The sequence below is a fragment of the Tachysurus fulvidraco genome, chromosome 19 (genome assembly GCF_022655615.1).
Source record: "Tachysurus fulvidraco isolate hzauxx_2018 chromosome 19, HZAU_PFXX_2.0, whole genome shotgun sequence".
NCBI classification, from domain to species: domain Eukaryota; kingdom Metazoa; phylum Chordata; class Actinopteri; order Siluriformes; family Bagridae; genus Tachysurus; species Tachysurus fulvidraco.
Window position 1 is genome coordinate 17,384,616 of NC_062536.1, and position 19,810 is coordinate 17,404,425.

At 37.8% G+C, this 19,810-nt stretch overlaps 1 protein-coding gene across 3 annotated transcripts in view; it reads right to left on the reverse strand.

The window, feature by feature from the left end:
- chchd3a (coiled-coil-helix-coiled-coil-helix domain containing 3a) overlaps window positions 1-19,810 on the reverse strand; it is a 90,455-nt gene that overhangs the window by 62,790 nt on the left and 7,855 nt on the right. For all 3 annotated transcript variants that reach the window (XM_047804107.1, XM_047804106.1, XM_047804108.1), the window contains one exon: window positions 5,278-5,371. In XM_047804107.1, the coding sequence (XP_047660063.1) occupies window positions 5,278-5,371 (94 nt within the window). The remainder of the gene's footprint in view (window positions 1-5,277; window positions 5,372-19,810) is intronic.

A 19,810-nucleotide genomic window follows, 5' to 3' on the forward strand; every position in this document is an offset into this window, starting at 1 on the left:
AAAATTTTTTATGTATGTTGTTTATATTTTATATTAATATATTTTTCTTTAATTATGCATTGGAAATTTACTCCAAACTATTAAAAAAAGCAACTTAAATGTTTTCAATGTTAAAGGCGGGGTCTCCGATGTTTGAAAGCCAATGTTGACATAAAATCACCAAAACAAACACGCCCCTAACCCAAATGGGTCCCACCCCTGTGTCGATAGCTCCGCCCACACATACATACGTAACCCAGGCAACTAACAGAAAGAAATGTGTCTTTATCATAGCTAAAGGGAAGAACAATACGGTTGTAGATAAACAAACAAGCAAAAATGCCACACAAGCATAATCATGTAAAGGACAAAGGCATATATTAGTTCTGTGTAACAAAGCAAAACCAACGTTACTCACCTATCGAGAAGGAAAAAAGCGCCTCGGCTTCTTAAGTAAAGTCGGCCACATATTCACAGGTCGGAGTTTCCCGAGTCGATAACTCCTGAGCTAAACGCTGTTACTACACAAAACGCGGTTGTAGCTGCCTCTCTACATTACTACGATAGAAAAGAGGTGTTATTTGTGTAGTAACAGCGTTTAGCTCAGGAGTTATTGACTCGGGAAACTCCAACCTGTGAATATGTGGCCGACTTCCTGCTCCTTCAGTTCTCTCCAGCGCTGGAAAGCTGATTCTATATTAACACGTCCTACTTCTTGCCTTATCGTAAGTCTTTCTTCTCTTTCTTTCTTTGTTTTTATCCTCCATGTCAATGTTAAAACCGCTTACTGTTGATGTCACACATGCACACTGAACACTCTCTCCGCCCATATTGACAAGCCCCGCCCCTTTCTGCTCATTGGCTACATGTTTGTTTTGATTTTTGTTTAGTTTCTCGGCCCGACTCAGTTTTCTGAAGCGTTTCTCGAACATCGTAGAGACCCCACCTTTAAATTACGATTAAAGAAAACCTATTAAAAGCATAAAACAGTGAATTATTATTTAAAACATGTTTTAAGTTAAATGATATTCAATTATTATTGCCTTAAGCTTTACACAACAGTCTCCAGAAGAAAAAAAAAGCTAGCAGATTAGATTAACTAAGACTAAGCTAAACTTAGCATTAACAAGCATGCTGCAATCTTAATTTGTGGTACAAAACTTTCTATATTAAATATTAATGTATTATTAGATAGAACGACACAACAGTCTCAGATTCCTGGAATAAAACTTAGTCTTCCAGACAGTTAAAAAAAAAATAAAACAGATTCCTAGCTAAATATTTGTTAGCTAGCTAATTACGCTGGTTATATAACGATCCCTAACAATATTTTTAGAAAATTGATAAGTTTAGCTAGGTTTACTTAGCAGATTTGAAGAACTAGTTAAGAACAGCAGAAGGAAATACTAAGAATGTGTGGGAGAACTTTGGGAATTTATTCCTACCCGAGTATCTCAAATAAAAGTCATCAGAAAGAGTCGGTAACTCTTTTAGTAATTTATTAACAGATTGTGTGCACAATAGCTCTGTAATTTAAGCTCAGTATAAAGTCTGATTAAACTTTAAAATGTTATACATAACATATATACAAAAATGTCCTCGACTGAAAAAAAAACCTTTATGAGATATTTCAACCTGTCGATGATCAGATTTGAAGAAGAAAAAAAAAAAATCAAAGAAGTCTTTCATGTTGATGACAGTGAAAATGTTGGACAGATCACATGATTAAACGATATGTAGTTACGAGTTTAAGACGCTAAAGCACAGCACAGGATGAGTTCAGTGTAAAAGAAACGCTAACGGCATGACAGCTATGTTCAAACGGGAAAAAGTTGTAGTGGTGATTGTTTTATTTTCCTTCTCCTCGTCGTACAGTGAGCGCTGTAAAATTACACGAGTCACAAACTTTATAAGAAAAACAATTTGAAAAAGAAAGGTTTATCCAGCTGTCCGTATACACATCTCTCTCTCTCTCTCTCTCTCTCTCTCTCCTTCTCTTTCTCTCTCTCGCCCTCCCTTTTTCCTCCCTCTCCCTCTCTCTCTCTCCCTTTTTTCCTCTTTCTTTCTCTCTTGTGCTCTCTCTCTCCCTCCCTTTTTTCCTCTCTCTATCTCTCTCATGCTCTCTCTCGCCCTCCCTCCTGTTTTTCCCCTCTCTCTCTCTCTCTCTCTCTCTCTCTCTCTCTCCCTCCCCCCTTTTTTCCTCTCTCTCTTTTGTGCTCTCTCTTTCCCTCCCTTTTTTCTTCTCCTCTCTTTCTCTCTATCTCTCTTTATCGCTCTCTCTATCTTTCTCTCTCTCTCTCTCTCTCGACACAACTCATAATATTCATCTATAATATAATAAAACTGCCATATCTATTGTTTATAAGGTCAAAAATAAACATGAGATTCAACACACGTGACAGGAGAAGAAGAAAAATATATCCCTCCGATTCTGCACTATAGCCGCAGTAATGCACTGGGGGGGGGGAGGAGACGACACAACCTAAGGACTAAGAGCAGAAATAATGAATAAAATGCCAGACATGAAGATCTAAATGGAAGACAACATTAAGGAAAATATTGATTCTGTCCCTCCGCGCGTGACATCATGGTCAATAAAGCCTCGACTTGGGCTTAATGGTGTTGCCTGGGCGATGGGACGAAGCACTGCGCCTCCGCCAACTCGACAGCAACCATGTAAAAACAACAGAGTCGGCCCCTAAATTAGCTTTCACGGCTGACGCCGAATAAACTCGCCGTCGATAGCAATTTCTGAGGGTGTGAGAGGAAAACACGGACACGTGAGAGGGTGACGCAGGAAGAGAACGTGTCACGGCTGAGATGACATCATTTACTGCCTACTTTAAAGTCTAATAGCTGACACATCGTAAACAACACTCTTTATTTTCTTTTCTACATAACAAAGTAACTCAGACAGATTAGATTAGACATGATACACACCACTTAGTAGTGAATTGTGTAACTTTGGCTATACTTGGCTTTTCTTATGCTAGTCTTCTACTAACTAAAGCACAGCATTTAGACCTTTAGACGTGTAGACTATAAACTATAACGTATGAACTGCATTGCTGTTTAATTCTATAAGATTCTACACTTTATGGAACAAGTCTCTCTCTCTATGTTTCTCTTTTACGGTCAGTCATCCGGCAGCAATTTGGCTTAAACGTCTGTATGACCCCCGAATTAAACCTCCAGCAGCCGATTAGGCTACCACGTTCGTCTGGTGAATAAACTCAGACTCGGATTCAATATCCTGCAAAAGTCAAGACAGCAATTTCCTGGGTCAGTGACTAATAAGACTTCCTGAATTCATCTGTTTCAACATGCATAGAAATGAAACCGTAACACCTGTAAAGACGACGCAGCAGCACTGACCTTTATAGGAGACAACATGAAACCTTAACAGCGAGGGAGGGGGAGGGAGAGAGAGAGAGAGAGCGAGATTCCCAGAAATAATGCATAACTGATGCCAGATATAATACTCTGAAATCAAACACAAACACAAAAACCACACACACACACACGCACACACACACACACACACACACACACCACAAAGAGAGTCTACACTAGGGCTGGGCGATAAAACGATAACGATATGTATTGAGATAGACACGTGATCGATATCAATAAAAAAAAGTGTTCGATAAAACGTTCAATGTTTCTTATCCTTTTTTTTCTTTCCTGAACAAAAGAAAATGTCATTTTTATTACCGTTCTTTTAAGTTCTTGATGGGACATTTTATTCTTCGTCAGAAGAACACAGGTTGCAAAGCAAGTTTGGTTGCATTAACAAAGGCACTTTTTATTTTATTTATGTTTACAAAAACACTGCACATAATTTACACACTTTATTCACCAGAAGGTGAACAGCTAGTGAACTTCCTCGCACTAAATTCTCAGGTTTCTCTGTTTATATTTAACAGTTTGCACTATTTTATTACACTTTATTAAGCATTTCTTACATTTTCTTTCATTCTGCACATTAAATGTTAAGAGATAATAGTTAAGTGTTCATTGTGACTTTAGACTCATGTTTACATTATAATTATTTGAGTTTTCCTGGTTGTTGACATTTCTGTCTTAATAACTGAGGGGATTCTGATCAGAGGAAGGTTAAGTTAAAACAATAATGTTTAAATGTAATATATTTTTCTCCTGGTCCTTATTTTAAATGGGTCATATTCATGTTATAAATGTATATATATACGTATATATACGTATATATACGTATATATATATATATATATATATATATATATATATATATATATATATATATATATATATATTATCTATTTATTTATTTATTTATTTTTGCATGCAGCCGGTCTTCCTTCAACACCGAATGACTGATATGCCATAAACTCCATGACAATACTTGGAGAAGACATTTTTAAGCACAACATATATAACGATACTGAGCTTGATCATGTTTTATTGAACGGTTTAAATACTCAGAGGTGTTATTTTATTAATCATAAAACCAGTGTTTGTTTGTTTTTTTCTGTTTAAACTGATGCTGTTTCTTTTTTGTTTTTCTTGTGTTATATTGAAAAGATCAAAAATAGAAATAAAAAGCTCAATGAAATTAGACAGATTCAAATCTGTAAACTTTTTAGAAACTTTTTCAGTCTTCTCTGTTCGGTTTGATTTAATCTGTCCTGTGATATCCTCAGATCCCTGTTTTTTAGTACGGAGCTGTACGGAGCGTTTATGGGAGTTACTGGTAGCTTGAACCGGAACGCTTGCTTTTGCGTTGAGAGTCTGACGGATTGAGCAGGTGTTCCTATTAAACTGGACGCTCGGGGTATAACAGCACTATCCTTCTTGTCTGGTGGAACTTTGAATAAGAGACTCCTCATCAGACGAAGTTAATAGATCTCACCATCAGAGAGTAGGAAATTACACCCGGTCTCAAGCGTGCTCCCTCCGATGATTAATTGATTTAAAAGGAGGGGGAAAAAAAAAGCAACAGGAAAGAGGGTGAGAGAAAAGAAGTGAACGAAGCCAGGGAGATTACAAGAGCTACATCTGTGTCCCAATTTGACCAGTGGTAAGATTTTAATCTGTGTAAAGGTGATTCGTCTCTGTCGCTCGGCTGGAAATTACATTTAAGCTCGGGATGTCGCGCACGCACAATTATTCAATTAGCAAGAAAGGGCAGTGAAGGGAAGTCTATATTTAGCATTTATACTCAGAACATCATAGTCATAATGCAGCTTTCTCTCAGCGTGTGTGTGTGTGTGTGTGTGTGTGTGTGTGTGTGTGTGTGTGTGTGTGTGTGTAAAGATTTACCACTGATGGAGCTCGTATTGCGTCTTGCTTCTCTCTTCTTCCAGACCTTTCTGCACCTCTTCAGTGATCTTCCGTCTCAGCTCTGACTCATCCACTGCAGCAAGGACAGGAAAGAAAGAAAGAAAGAAAGAAAGAAAGAAAGAAAGAAAGAAAGAAAGAAAGAGAGAGAGAGAGAGAGAAAGAATGAAAAAGAAAAAAGAGAAAGAGAGAGAGAGAGAGAGAGAGAGAGAGAGAGAGAGATAAATCCGACAAAGAAAACGAATAACTCCCTCCCCGCAACTCAATCCATCCCGAAAACCATCCGAAAGCCATAAGAAAGAAAGAAAGAAAGAAAGAAAGAAAGAAAGCCATTCGTGAGAAAATCAGGCTGAAAATGTCTGGAAATGTGTTCGACTCGAGGCAGTGAAAGAGTCATGCAGTGCCATTAAAACCTCATTACACTTCATTCAAACACACAAACCTCCGCCTTCTCGAACGTCTGCTATGTTTCAAACACAAATGGGCAAGTGGTAACTTTTTAAAAAGATATAAATAAACAAAAACATTATTTTATTATAAACTGTGATGGAGAATAAAGTGAGACGTGAGGAAATAAAATGTTTACAGCTCTAGAGCATAAGTGACAACAGGCACCAACCTGAGACTAATATTATAGATGATTATAAATACATAAATACTGAGGTTTTTATACCGTAAAACTTTACAGTTCCTACTTGTATTCAGCAACCGTTAAACAAAAAAAACTAGGAAGAGGCGCATTGTGTCTACGATAGGGCCCGGCGATAAAACGATAACGATATGTATCGCAATAGACACATGATCGATATCAATAAAAAATGTGTTCGATAAAACGTTCGATATTTTTATTCTTCGTCGGATTCCTCTTCAATAACCGGCGACTGATGAGCAGAAAATGAGCCGCAGCGAGCGAGGAAATTGTAAATAACAGAGGAAAAGTCAGCTACTTTTTCATATTTCTGCAGGTTTTATATTTCAATCAATGTTACTGTATCAGGTTTGTTTTTTATATTACAGATGTATCTCAGTCTACCTCGGTTTTATTTCTGTTTACAAAACACTGCACATATTTTACACACTTTACTCACCAGAAGGTGAACAGCTAGTGAACTTCCTAGCACTAAATTCTCAGGTTTCTCTGTTTACTTTGTGCCATTTTATTACACTTTATTAAGCATTTCTTACATTTTCTTTCATTTTGCACCTTAAATGTTAAGAGATAATAGTTAAGTATTCATTGTGACTTTAGACTTATGTTTACATTTTAATTATTTGAGTTTTCCTGGTTGTCGAGATTCGAGAGGGGATTCTGATCAGAGGAAGGTTAAGTTTAAAATAATAATGTTTAAATGTAATATTTTTCTCCTGGTCCTTATTTTAAATGGGTCATAAAAAATATCAATAATTATCGGCAAGGGCGTCGATTTGGGTAGGGACGGTAGGGACATGTCCCTACCAATATCCAGGGAGCACTCAATTGTCCCTAGCAATAATTCGACCAAGCCTATATATATATATATATATATATATATACACACACACACACACACACACACACACACACACCCACTGATATCCGTCTGTGTCTTGTGCTTTTTTTTACTTATTTCGTTTAACATTTATCCAGGAATCATTAAATAAGATGCAAATATTTTACAACGGCGTTCTGGAAAAAATAGTGCAACTAGTGGAACACAAACGGTTAACAGATTTACCCCCTGCAATGAATCCCGCCTCTGTAACTCACCTCTCTAAAATGATTGGCCTTTGCCTTTTTTGAGTCCCGCCTCTCTAACCCACGTCGCTGTTTGATTGGCTTTGTCTTTCTCGCTAATGTGTTGAGGTCGGCTGCAGCTAGATTCCGTTGTATGAAGCAATATGCGACGTGATTATGCAGGTTACCGGTATGTGAGGAAGAAAGTATTCTTATAGCAACAGTTTTATACACAATATACGGGGAATGTTGTCCCCACCAATGTCAAATAAATTATGTCCCCACCAATGTCAAATAAATTATGTCCCCACCAATGTCAAATAAATTGTGTCCCCACCAATGTCAAATAAATTGTGTCCCCACCAATGTCAAAATCAAACTTTCGCCATTGATTATCGATATCGACCGATATGAAACACTGATATCGTGATACAGTTTTCGGCCATATCGCCCAGCCCTAGTCTACGATATAAAATACACGCTAAAGAAAGGAAACATTTTTTTCCCGAATTTAGTAGAAAGCATCGATTTTTGCTAGTGACGTCTGGTATCGGAACTTCGGTTAAAAGCTGAACAGGCCACGCCCACAAGCACCGAAATGTGGTTTAATTACACTAAACTGCAGCTGAATCTTCAGAAATAACCAGGGCCATGATTTTAATAATTCATGAGTGCTGCACCAGATGGAGATTTAATCTGTTCGGAAAAACAAAACAAAAAAAAAAAAGAAATGGTTCAGTAACACCATCGAAAAAGATCGAAAGAAAAAAAAAAGAAAAAACACCACCAGATGGAGAGTTGAGAAAAGCAACTCTTCTAAAACGCGCTCCTGATGGTTCAGCACATAACACTTCGCCGCAATTCCCGCCACTTCCAGAGAAAGAGATTAGCTGGTGAGAAAGTGAGAGACAGAGAAATGGCGTGACACTTTTGACACTTATTACTGCTACAAAGTCATGGCCGAGTCACTGGCCTTCTAATATAAACCTGAGGAACAGCTAATAGAGGCTGAGGAAAGACGGGAGAAGGAGAAACGCCTCCGATGTCAAAGTTTTCTCTTTGTAATCTTCTACACGTCACCTGTTATTTTTATTTTTTTACCTTGTGAGCTCTCAGAGGTGTGGAGCTAGAATCGTGCGATAAATCACATCGTGACAGAATTGTGAGTTTTTCAGAAAATCTACAACACTGACTTCATTAAAAAAAATAATACATCAACTTCATCCAAAAGCTGAGATGTGAACATGTCTCTTTTAGATGTCCTTCTGTTCAACACCTTCGATAAAACTCTTACTGTATTTAAAGGTGGGGTCTCCGTTGTTTGAGAAACGCTTCAGAAAACTGAGTCGGGCCGACAAACGAAACAAAAATCAAAACAAACGTGTAGCCAATGAGCAGAAAGGGGCGGGTCTTGTCGATATGGCCGGAGAGAGTGTTCAGTGTGCATGTGTGACATTAGCAGAAAGCGGTTTTAACATTGACATGGAGGATAAAAACAAAGAAAGTGAAGAAAGACTTACGATAAGGCAAGAAGTAGGACGTGTTAATATAGGATCAGCTTTCCAGCGCTGGAGAGAACCGAAGGAGCAGGAAGTTGGCCACATATTCACAGGTTGGAGTTTCCCGAGTCAATAACTCCTGAGCTAAACGCTGTTACTACACAAATAACACCTCTTTTCTATCGTAGTAATGTAGAGAGGCAGCTACAACCGCGTTTTGTGTAGTAACAGCGTTTAGCTCAGGAGTTACTGACTCGGGAAACTCCGACCTGATATAATAAAGTCGAAATACCGACTTTACTTAAGACGCCGAGGCGCTTTTTTCCTTCTCGATAGGTGAGTAACGTTGGTTTTGCTTTGTTACACAGAACTAATATATGCCTTTGTCCTTTACATGATTATGCTTGTGTGGCATTTTTGCTTGTTTGTTTATCTACAACCGTATTGTTCTTCCCTTTAGCTATGATAAAGACACATTTCTTTCTGTTAGTTGCCTGGGTTACGTATGTATGTGTGGGCGGAGCTATCGATACAGGGGTGGGACCCATTTGGGTTAGGGGCGTGTTTGTTTTGGTGATTTTATGTCAACATTGGCTTTCAAACAACGGAGACCCCACCTTTAAATAGATCGTTCCCATCCTTGTGCACCCTGACCACACTGTTCCAGCATGACGATGCCTCTGTACACAAAGCACAGAGCCCCATACAGACATGGTGTGGAGTTTAAGGTTGGACTGGAGGAATTCGAGTGTCTTGTACAGAACCCTGATCCCACTGGAGCATCCTCTCGATCCCACCATCAGAGTCCGATCTCACTAATATTCTGCTGGTGATCTGAATGAACACAAATCCCCACAATCACTAACAAACTCTAATTGTAATCCTTCCCTGAGAAGATCAGAGCTTATTATAACAGCACAAGAGTGAATTCATCCGAACTGGGAGGTTCAACAAGCACATACTAAAGCTGTACAGTATAGCGTTGAAGGATGCATCGTATTTTCAGCAGCAAATTTTCTACGGTTTTATTTTCTCTCGAATTGGTATGATGAAGATAACGCTAGAGATCCGGTTTATTGTGCATTACGGGTTGTGACCAAATATAATTCTTCTTCTCAGTGAAGCATGGTGGTGATAGTATCACACTGAGCATTACCCTTTTGCTCTTGGTCGCTTCTCTGACTAATCCTTTTTTGTTAAAACAATTTTTATTTCTAGTTGTTATTAATCGCAGTAAATTTATTCTAATAAAATAAATCAACAAAAATGAAAGTGTCAAAATGATTGCAACCCCTGCGATTAGTCTCATATTAAACCTCCCCTTGGCAACGACACCGAAACACTTAATGAGAATAAAGATACAGAGCAAAAAAAATCAAGCGATTTTTCCAGACTGTGCTCTTCAGGAGTTCAATGAGGTTTTAGGTCAAGGAACTGGGGTGGCCGTGTCAAACGCTAGCTTCTGTGATCGCTGAACCATTAAATACAGTATGAGCTGCGATTTTCAAAATCACCAGGAGACAAAAGTAGAGCTGTACGAAAAGGATAAGACCCGTTTGCAAAGCGATTAACGTAACTCGATACTATCCGTATCTCGGTATCTATCCGTCGGTCTTGAGCAGACTTCTACCTACTTTTAAACCTTTCAGACTCATCTACGATCCTGTTTCTCATTATAAACTTAATCTCCAGACTTAAAAGAAAGCCGAGAAGTGGACAGTGAGAAGGAGATTTAAAGAGAGATCCTGTAATTCTGAGTCATCTCAAAGCTTGGAGGAGTCCTCTGTAGGTCACGTGCATTTCCAGAATGACATTAGCAGTCCGGGGCTCTGTGTCACTCCTGTGACATGTAAATGTTAAAAGATTAAAAACTCATCATCTTTTGATATTTCCTCTCTCCATGTCTGGCTCGCGTCGGCATTAAAAGAAACCTGCGGAGTAGCTCTTAGGCGAGGAGATAATAGACAGAGGCAAATTGCGCTTCTCATCAGAAGTTTCATTAACCTCAGGACCTGAGCGGAGGGAGGGGTAATCTGGGACATTACCGCTTGCTCACGCTCCGGCTTAAACGAGTCGGAAAACCTTCCACCTGCAGAAGGAAGCTTCCAGGCATATCAAAAAGCCAGACAATCTAGATTTTCTCTCCTCCCTCCACAAATCTCCCTGTTCCTCCCATTCTAATCCTGAACCAGAAACGCTACCTGTGTTTTTCTGCACAACCTATTCACCCGACGTTTTTGTAAAGATTCCGGATAGTTGTGTTGATCTGCATGTTACGTTTACAATACTATCATCGGTGCATGTGAGACATATAGACTCTTAACAAGAGGCTAATCTAACATTAGTGAAGCATGTTAGGTGAGTTTTGTTTTTAAAAAAGATTGGGCTCAATCGACAGGTTTATCCCCAAGCAAGCAAGCAAGCAAGCAAGAAAGAAAGAAAGAAAGAAAGAAAGAAAGAAAGAAAGAAAGAAAGAAAGAAAGAAAGAAAGAAAGAAAGAAAGAAAGAAAGAAAGAAAAAGAAAGATATAAAAAAGACAGAGAAAAAAGAAAGAAAGAAAGAAAGAGAAAGAAAGAAAAAGAAAGAAAAAGAAAGAAATAAAAAAGACAGAGAAGAAAGAAAGAAAGAAAGAAAGAAAGAAAGAAAGAAAGAAAAAAGAAAGAGAAAAAAGAAAAATGAAATAAAGAGAAAAACAGAAAAAATAAAGAAAGAAATAAAGAAAGAAAGAAAAAAGAAAAAATAAAGAAAGAAAAAATAAAGACAAGGAGACGAGCAGGAAGAAAGGAAAGAAAGAAAGCAAAGAAAGAAAGAAACGCAAAGAAAGTAAAGGAAAGAAACCGAAATACGAATAGACAAGAAAGAAAGAAAGAAAGAGATGGAGAGAGAAAGAAAGAAAGAAAGAAAGAAAGACATAGGGATAAAGAGAGAAATAAAGAAAGAGAGAGAGAGAAAGAAAGAGATAAAGAAAGAAAGAAAGACAGAAGGAGAGAGTGAGAGAGAGTGAGAGAGTGTGAGAGAGTGAGAGAGAGAGAATAAAAAAGAAAAACCGCTTGAATTGTGTTGATCTGCATGTTACGTTTACAATACCATTATCGGTGCATGTGAGACATATAGACTCTTAACAAGAGGCTAATCTAACATTAGTGAAGCATGTTAGGTGAGTTTTTTAAAAAAGATTGGGCTCAATCGACAGGTTTATCCCCTGATGAGGTTTTTATGTTGCGAGTCTGTCAGATCACAGCAAGCGTGACACATGGCACAATGATGGCGACGTGCATTTACTATAAGATGCTTGTTTTACAGTGAAAGGAGGCAGAGCAGGCAAGTTTATGGTGAACATAAACAATTAGGCAGGATAAGCAACACAAGAAGACTGGGGCGTGTTTATTTTTATGCAGAACTTTGACTGGTGACCACATGTGTTGCTCTCTGCAGCTCCTGAAGCAGCCAGTGATGTTCTTGAGTAGAAGTTTACAAACTGTGTTTTGGCTGCAAAGAGACAGCTTGAGATACCATGAGGTAGCAGAGTAACCATGACCTTAGGGACCCTGTGGTCATGTCAGGGATACCAGAAAAACAGTGGCCATATCTCCAATATAAAACCATGGAGATACCAGAAGAAAAAAAGCAATGGTGATACCAGGGAAACCAGAACCATGAAGATATCAGGGAAGCCAAAACAATGTAGATACCAGGTAAAAACCAAAACCAAAGAGATACCTGGTAAATCCAAAACTAGGGATTTACTATATAGATACTAGGGAGACCAAAACCGTGGAGATACCAAGTGAATTCTGATCGAAGATGGCAGCACGGAGCTATTCACATTTTCATCCTAACTTTTCATGGTACACGTTTATTTCACCATGTACATATATATATATATATATATATATATATATATATATATATATATATATATATATATATATATATATATATGTATATATGGTTGAAATTACAATAAAAGTTTCTTGACTTGAAACCTAAACAATGGATATACCAGGAAAATCAAAACCATGGAGATACCAAGTAAAACCAAAGTCATGGAGATACCAAGTGAAACCAAAACCATGGAGATACCAAGTGAAACCAAAACCATGGAGATACCAAGTGAAACCAAAACCATAGAGATACCAAGTGAAACCAAAGTCATGGAGATACCAAGTGAAACCAAAGTCATGGAGATACCAAGTGAAGCCAAAGCCATGGAGATACCAAGTGAAACCAAAGTCATGGAGATACCAGGTGAAACCAAAGTCATGGAGATACCAAGTGAAGCCAAAACTATAGAGATACCAAGTGAAGCCAAAGCCATGGAGATACCAGGTGAAACCAAAGTCATGGAGATACCAAGTGAAGCCAAAACTATAGAGATACCAAGTGAAGCCAAAGCCATGGAGATACCAAGTGAAACCAAAGTCATGGAGATACCAAGTGAAGCCAAAACTATAGAGATACCAAGTGACGCCAAAGCCATGGAGATACCAAGTGAAACCAAAACAACAGAGACACCAGGGAAACCAAAACTATGGAGATACCAAATCCATGGAGATAACAAAATAAAAAGAATAAAAGGTTGATGCATTAGAAAGGTCTAAAAGTTTAAAAGCTTATCTGAAGCCCCTTCAAATCTTAACTTTTTTTTTTTTTTAAGAAGTCCATAGGTCCCTGAAAAAAAGCCACAAATGGTAGTATATTTAAAAAGACCTTTGCATAACAGATTCCTAATTAGGGCTGCTGTAATTATCCGAAGGAACCGGCTTGCAATCTGGGCTAATGAGAAGACTATGCACTGATGTATGCGCTGATGATGCAGGTGACACGATCTGCTGATTAGGATATAAGCACACCGATTAAACCATGACGAGACACAATATGGCGTTTTAATGTGCAGTTCAGATACGGCGTGAGGGGATTATTTCATTACAGGAGATGGCTGCACAAGTGTGTCTTTAATGCATTTTTGTGTCTCCCTGCTGAACCTGCTAGTGATCTTGAAAAAAGGTAATTAGCGTGTAATGGTGAGAGGTGCGTGGGCTCTGTGTATGAATATTTATGGTGAAGAGAAAAGCTGTGGGAGGATCAACCTTGGCCGCCGTCTAATCAGCTCACCCGGCGACTCCTGCCTTGATTTTCGAGACAGGCCTGGTCTCAGAGAGCCCGGCACTCGTGGGCACACATAATCAATTCGCCTCATTAAGGTCATGACCCCTGGATATTAAGCTGGCAGCCGGAGAAGTGCGACACAAACAGGGAAAATGTCACCTGCTTGTACCGCATGCTAGGACTGACAGATTGCCTGATGTTTACCTTTTCTTTTATTTAATAGTTCAACCTTTCTCCTCTTTTTATTCACTGATCTGAAATGAAAACTTGAGACAATGTCTGTCCAAAACTGACAGCTTTAACACATGCTTTAAAGCAGCCTGTGGAAATGAAATGATACAGCAAGCTCTCCTGACGCATCACACAGCCAAAATGAAAGATCTGTCAACTTTAAGTGGGTGAGAAAAGTGTAAAATAAAGCAAGACAGCTCGAGAGAGAGAGAGAGAGAGAAAGAGAGAGAGAGAGAGAAGAGGAGAAGATGACGGTAAGAAATTGAGAAAGAGATAAAGAGAATGTGAGAGTCTCTGTGGCTAAGCTCATTAAGCTGATCTGTGTCTCGTTAACAAGAAGCCATCTCATTATGTTTGATGTGGTCAGGTGACTTGCACGCTGAGCGAGAACCGACCCCGCTTCTCATCTCTTGCACTTGGAGACTGCGGATAAAAGCAGTGGTAGTTTTTTTTTACCGCTCATGGTGGTTTTGGATAATGATGTGGAAAGAAGAACGTAGAAGATCAACACCATCGTGCTAGCTGCTTTCGAAATAATTCTCTCTCTTCCTTTTATCGGAGGAGTACATACATAGTCACCGACTTTGCCTAAAAACTTTTCTTCAGAATATTATGATGTTTGGACATTGGTATCCTAAACAGCTAATGATAAACTTTCATACGGATCTCGGTTTTAGATGATCTTTTGTACGTTTTTCTGCCAACTAGCTTCGGCTTTCTGAAATCTTTGGCTTGGCTCGCAACACTCAATGGGGAAAAAAGAACAAATCTGATCTCAACGACCATGAACGAGAGTTTTACTGAGCAGAATATAGTCATCGAAAACAATAAAAGAGATTAGTCTGGGAAACCACAAACAATGGAGATGCTATGAAAATTAAAAAAAAAAAATAATAAAACATAGAGAGAACAGGGACAACCGTAATCAAGGAGATACCCGAGACACCAAATCTCAAACAACTGAAATGCCAGGAAAAAACATGGAAATCCAAAACTATGGTGAAACCATGAAAACCAAAAACAATGGACATTACAAGGAAACCATGTCAAAAGCATGGTGATACCCGGGACGCCAAAAGCATGGTGATACCCGGGACGCCAAAAGCATGGAGATACCCGGGACGCCAAAAGCATGGAGATACCCGGGACGCCAAAAGCATGGAGATACCCGGGACGCCAAAAGCATGGAGATACCCGGGACGCCAAAAGCATGGAGATACCCGGGACGCCAAAAGCATGGTGATACCCGGGACGCCAAAAGCATGGTGATACCCGGGACGCCAAAAGCATGGTGATACCCGGGACGCCAAAAGCATGGTGATACCCGGGACGCCAAAAGCATGGTGATACCCGGGACGCCAAAAGCATGGTGATACCCGGGACACCAAAAGCATGGTTATACCTGGGACACCAAATCCATGGTGATACCATGGAAACCAAAACAAAACCTCAAAGAGATTTTTCTGGGAAGGTTTACAGTGACTAACCTAGCAACTCAGTGATTGGCCATCTGCCATGTCAGTCAAACTGCCTCAGGCTAGAAAGTTTGATTTATGCTTTCATCAGAAACAGGTGTCTGATGCTGTCGGCGTTTCGGAAAATAATGATCCACCCCAGTAGCGTTTGTCAGGAAAAAACAATTAGAGAGAACTGGGGGGGTAAAAAATATGTGCCGTTATTTCGACTTTAAACATTGTGGCAACCCTGACTAGGCAAACACGCCAATTTTAATTCCTTTATAATAGTAACACTAGCTATATGATAGCAAATGAAGTCTAAATATTAACAGAACTGAAAGCTTATTCTATAATACACCAGGTGCCATGTTCAGATATTTGTTTTCTTAAGCTGTGGAACATTGTTTTCTTTTTAAAAAAAAAAGTTTTGTATGTTTTCCAAAGGTGGATATGAACGTTTTTTTTCCAGTCAGGTAGTATGAAGAAGTTGCTTTTCATATCAAAAGAAATTAAACAAAACAAAACTTTTTACACCTGGTCACTTCCTGCGTTTTCTGTGATCAGATAGCTATCCGATGGTAAAAAGACCAGGTCTAAATGCCCTCCGAAACGTTTTGGAGACGGATATAAATCCGACGGTACAAACCCCTTCAGGAGGTGGTCTGGGACGCATTACAGATGAAACTGGACAGGTGTAAATGAATGTGCTTGTTCAAGCCACATACGTCAGCGCTATATATATATATATATATAATACAAAAGTTGAATAATATTTTCTAATAATGCTTACAAAGTGCTTTACCATAAACAAATAATCAACACAAATGAATTAACTGCAGTTTTATGACTATTATGAATCCAAAACAACATTTCTTACACTTTTAGCATGCTGAACGGATATGTCGAACAAAACACGAGCTATTTTCAAACAGCACAAATTCCACAAACGAATCACTCCAATACGGTGAAATGTGGTTTAATTTGCCATGATATCACTCTACATTTAAAACACTGGCACATATTAGGCTTACATACTTACATGCTTCAATAACATCTCTGACTCTCAATACGATGCCAGCGCCTCATCGGAGGATAAAAAGGTCTTCTCCTTGTCACTCTCAGAAGCACAAACACATCCATATGTATGATATAAAACGATGAGTCATGAGATGATATAAGCTGCACTGCTCTGAGGTCTTTCGTGCTCATTAATTCAGTGTTTTCAACACCTAACTATCTTGCAAATAACAGCATTGTCAGAAAGTTCACTTGAAGATAATGACGATGTCGTGCGGGGTTTAGGTAATCATCATTATTACACATTATATACTACCGCGGTACTTTATCATGCGACTTTAATCTCCAGAGTAGACTGAGTTCTCAGGATCTCAGGACCAGGTGACTGAGATAACTCCGACAGCTCAATGACAGCTATTTTTTTTAATTAATTTTTTTTTTTTTTGGATGAGGGCACAACCAACGATGTGCAACGTTAGAAAATGTCATAACGTGTCTCTCTTCTCGGAAACGCATCGTCTTGTTCGTTTTCCGTTAGTCTGAATTAGACATCAACTCATCTTACTAGTTTGTCATCACAATTATATATATATTTATTATGTAGAATTGTACCTGGACAATTACATTTCTAGGTTTCCAGGCAACCAAAACATGGGACTGGGCATCACATTGGAGATTGTACTTGTCCTGTGTGGCTGAATAATGGATTTATTTCTCCATGCGATTTATTTATTTATTTATTGCCGATCCGTATTTCCAAAAGTTTCACTAATTTTATTTTTGTACTCATTCACCTATGGTGCTAAACCTGTCAGTTATAAATCATTGGGCTTCTTCACGACACGGCCGAATTACATTCAGTAACAAAACTTCATAAACTGTTCCAAAAGCTCTAAACTCCAAAACCAACAAACTCCAATAATACAGCTCAGACACTGCGGTGGATCAGTTACCATAAACACACTCTAATGCCTTCTCCTTTTACTTTACTTTTTTATAAAAGCTGCCATTATTTTATCTTTTTTTGAATGGTTGGAATTATTTAATCTGGATTTATGGATTTTGTTTTGATCCCATTCTATCCAGTTATTAATAATAAATAATAAGTAATCAGAAAATTTTATGTAAATCCAATAAAGTTAGTCCAATTAGTGAGTCTTCATACAGGACAAATTCGGGAGATCTTGCAGGATAGGAATATTTTTCCAACATAAGATGACACCAAATTCCATTGAAAATGCTCTTATGAATGTGTAAGAAACAATATCCACTATGTGCACTTGTATTCTGATTAGGAATATGTTTTAAATATATTTCATTATTTAAAAATATGGTTTATTTAGTGTGTTATTTAGAAGGACAAATTCTGAAGAAAAATCACAAATTTTAAGGTAATTCAATATACAAATATGTTTATATAACATTATCATATCAGCACCCAGATATCAGTTGTAGGCCAATGGCGTTATGATGATGTTATGGTTGTTATGACGATTTGGTTGTTTGATCTTGTGCAGCTTTTTTCTACATCTGAGATGTAAAATAGGTGAAATCTCAAGCACATGATTCTCCTTTTAAACACCTAGCAGTGATGACACGTATGTATGACCTTCTGTCAGAGCTGATGATGACGCGTGAATGGAAGAGAGAAAAAAAATTCAAGCTCCTTCAAATATGCTTGATTTTGCGATAATTTCTACGATCGCAAAATTTGCTTAGTCCTGGAGAAAGTGACTGTTACTCTAAACAATGAATAATCATTACATTATATTGTTAAAATTGTTCTTCACAATTGTTTTATACATTATATTTTATCACTGGGTTTAGCTTTAGCCTCAGTAGCCATGCCTACAGCTTACAGAGTAGCTGATATATCTTTTGTACACTTTTCTGGCCACAAGCTTCTGCATCTCAAATGCTGCAATCTGACATTTTAGACTTCCACTTAAGACTTCCACTTTAGACTTAAGCTTAAGTTTTACTCAGATCACGAGTTTAACATGATCATGAGATAACATTTCGAGATAATTGACTTTTGTTTTGAAACGGTTTTAGGTGAATAACCTACAACAGAAAAAGTTTACGGTTGTACGCGTTAGCGTATCTTTTTATGGGACTACATACTAATATTTAATTTTCCTGATGATCTTTGATTATTAATTCTACACAACTCTGACTGTACATTTGAGTACTGAGACAATTCCCGTTGTCCCCTGTGGTTTTGTGGAGCGTTAAATACCGCCGTCGTTCGTTAGATCGCTTGCCGAGGCCTCGGCGGGAACCCGTGAGAACGAACGTCACGCAGAGCGAGCACGGCACAAACTCATAATTCAATACAAAACCCATTTTGTGAACGCAGCTGTGTATAAATAGGAGCAGAACACTCCTTATTAAACAGGTGTTTTAACTGAAAGCCTATCGGCTTTAATTAACTAATTAGAATCAACATGTAAATGTGTTAGCTCGTTTAAAATGGCTGATTGCTGAGCCGGACAAAAAAGACAAACACATAAGCATTGCTTTGTCAACATAAGAACGAAGGTTTATTTGATATTCCAGAGGGAGTTAAAAAAAACTATAGAGCAATAATCTTAGATTCAGGGTTAAGACAACAAAGCCTTGTGGCGGGCAGCGTTCCAAATCATTTGCATAATGACACCCACATGGTGCCTAGAGGCAATTCCCGAGGCAGAATGCTGTGGGGGAAGAAAAAAATCTACCCCAAACACCACAGAATAGAAACGCATATTAAAATTTTAGTTACTGACTCGGGTGCTCTTAGTTTTGAAGGTTGTAATCTCTCGCTTTCTCAAGTACGCATCCGAGAAATATCTTTTAACATCTTTATAACAAGGAATGTCAAAAGAAGTGGAAATTTTATATCAACACAACATGAATGGTTTAGCTTAAACACATTTCCCATAAAAAGCTGGGGCTTTCATGTATTTTCAAAAATCCGGTAGCTTGAAAAGTTGATATTTTTTTAAATTGTGCTTCATTACAAGAGCAATATAGACAGAATAGCAAAATAATGATAATAATAATAATAATAATAATAATAATAATAATAAATACATATATATAATCATTGCAATTCAAAATAAATTTATACTTAACATAAGTTATACTTAAGTTACACATACCTCCACTGACTGTGTATTTAAAATACGCTATTTAAGTATATTAAGAAGTTAACTTATCAACTTGTATTTAAAATTATATTTAAAGTTCTATTTCACTTATACTTAGAAAATGCTTGTTGTACTTATATTAACATATACTTGAAATGAGTTAGACTTCAAATCATCTTATACTTAAAATAAGTTATTTAAAGTTATTTAAACGCTATTTTAGTCAACTTAAACTTCAAATCAACTGCACTGTATAACAACTTACAACTTACTGTATATTTCAATCATATTTACTTATAGTATATTTCATCTTATACAAAAATCTAATTTTATTTAAGACTTGCTATACCTCTGCCA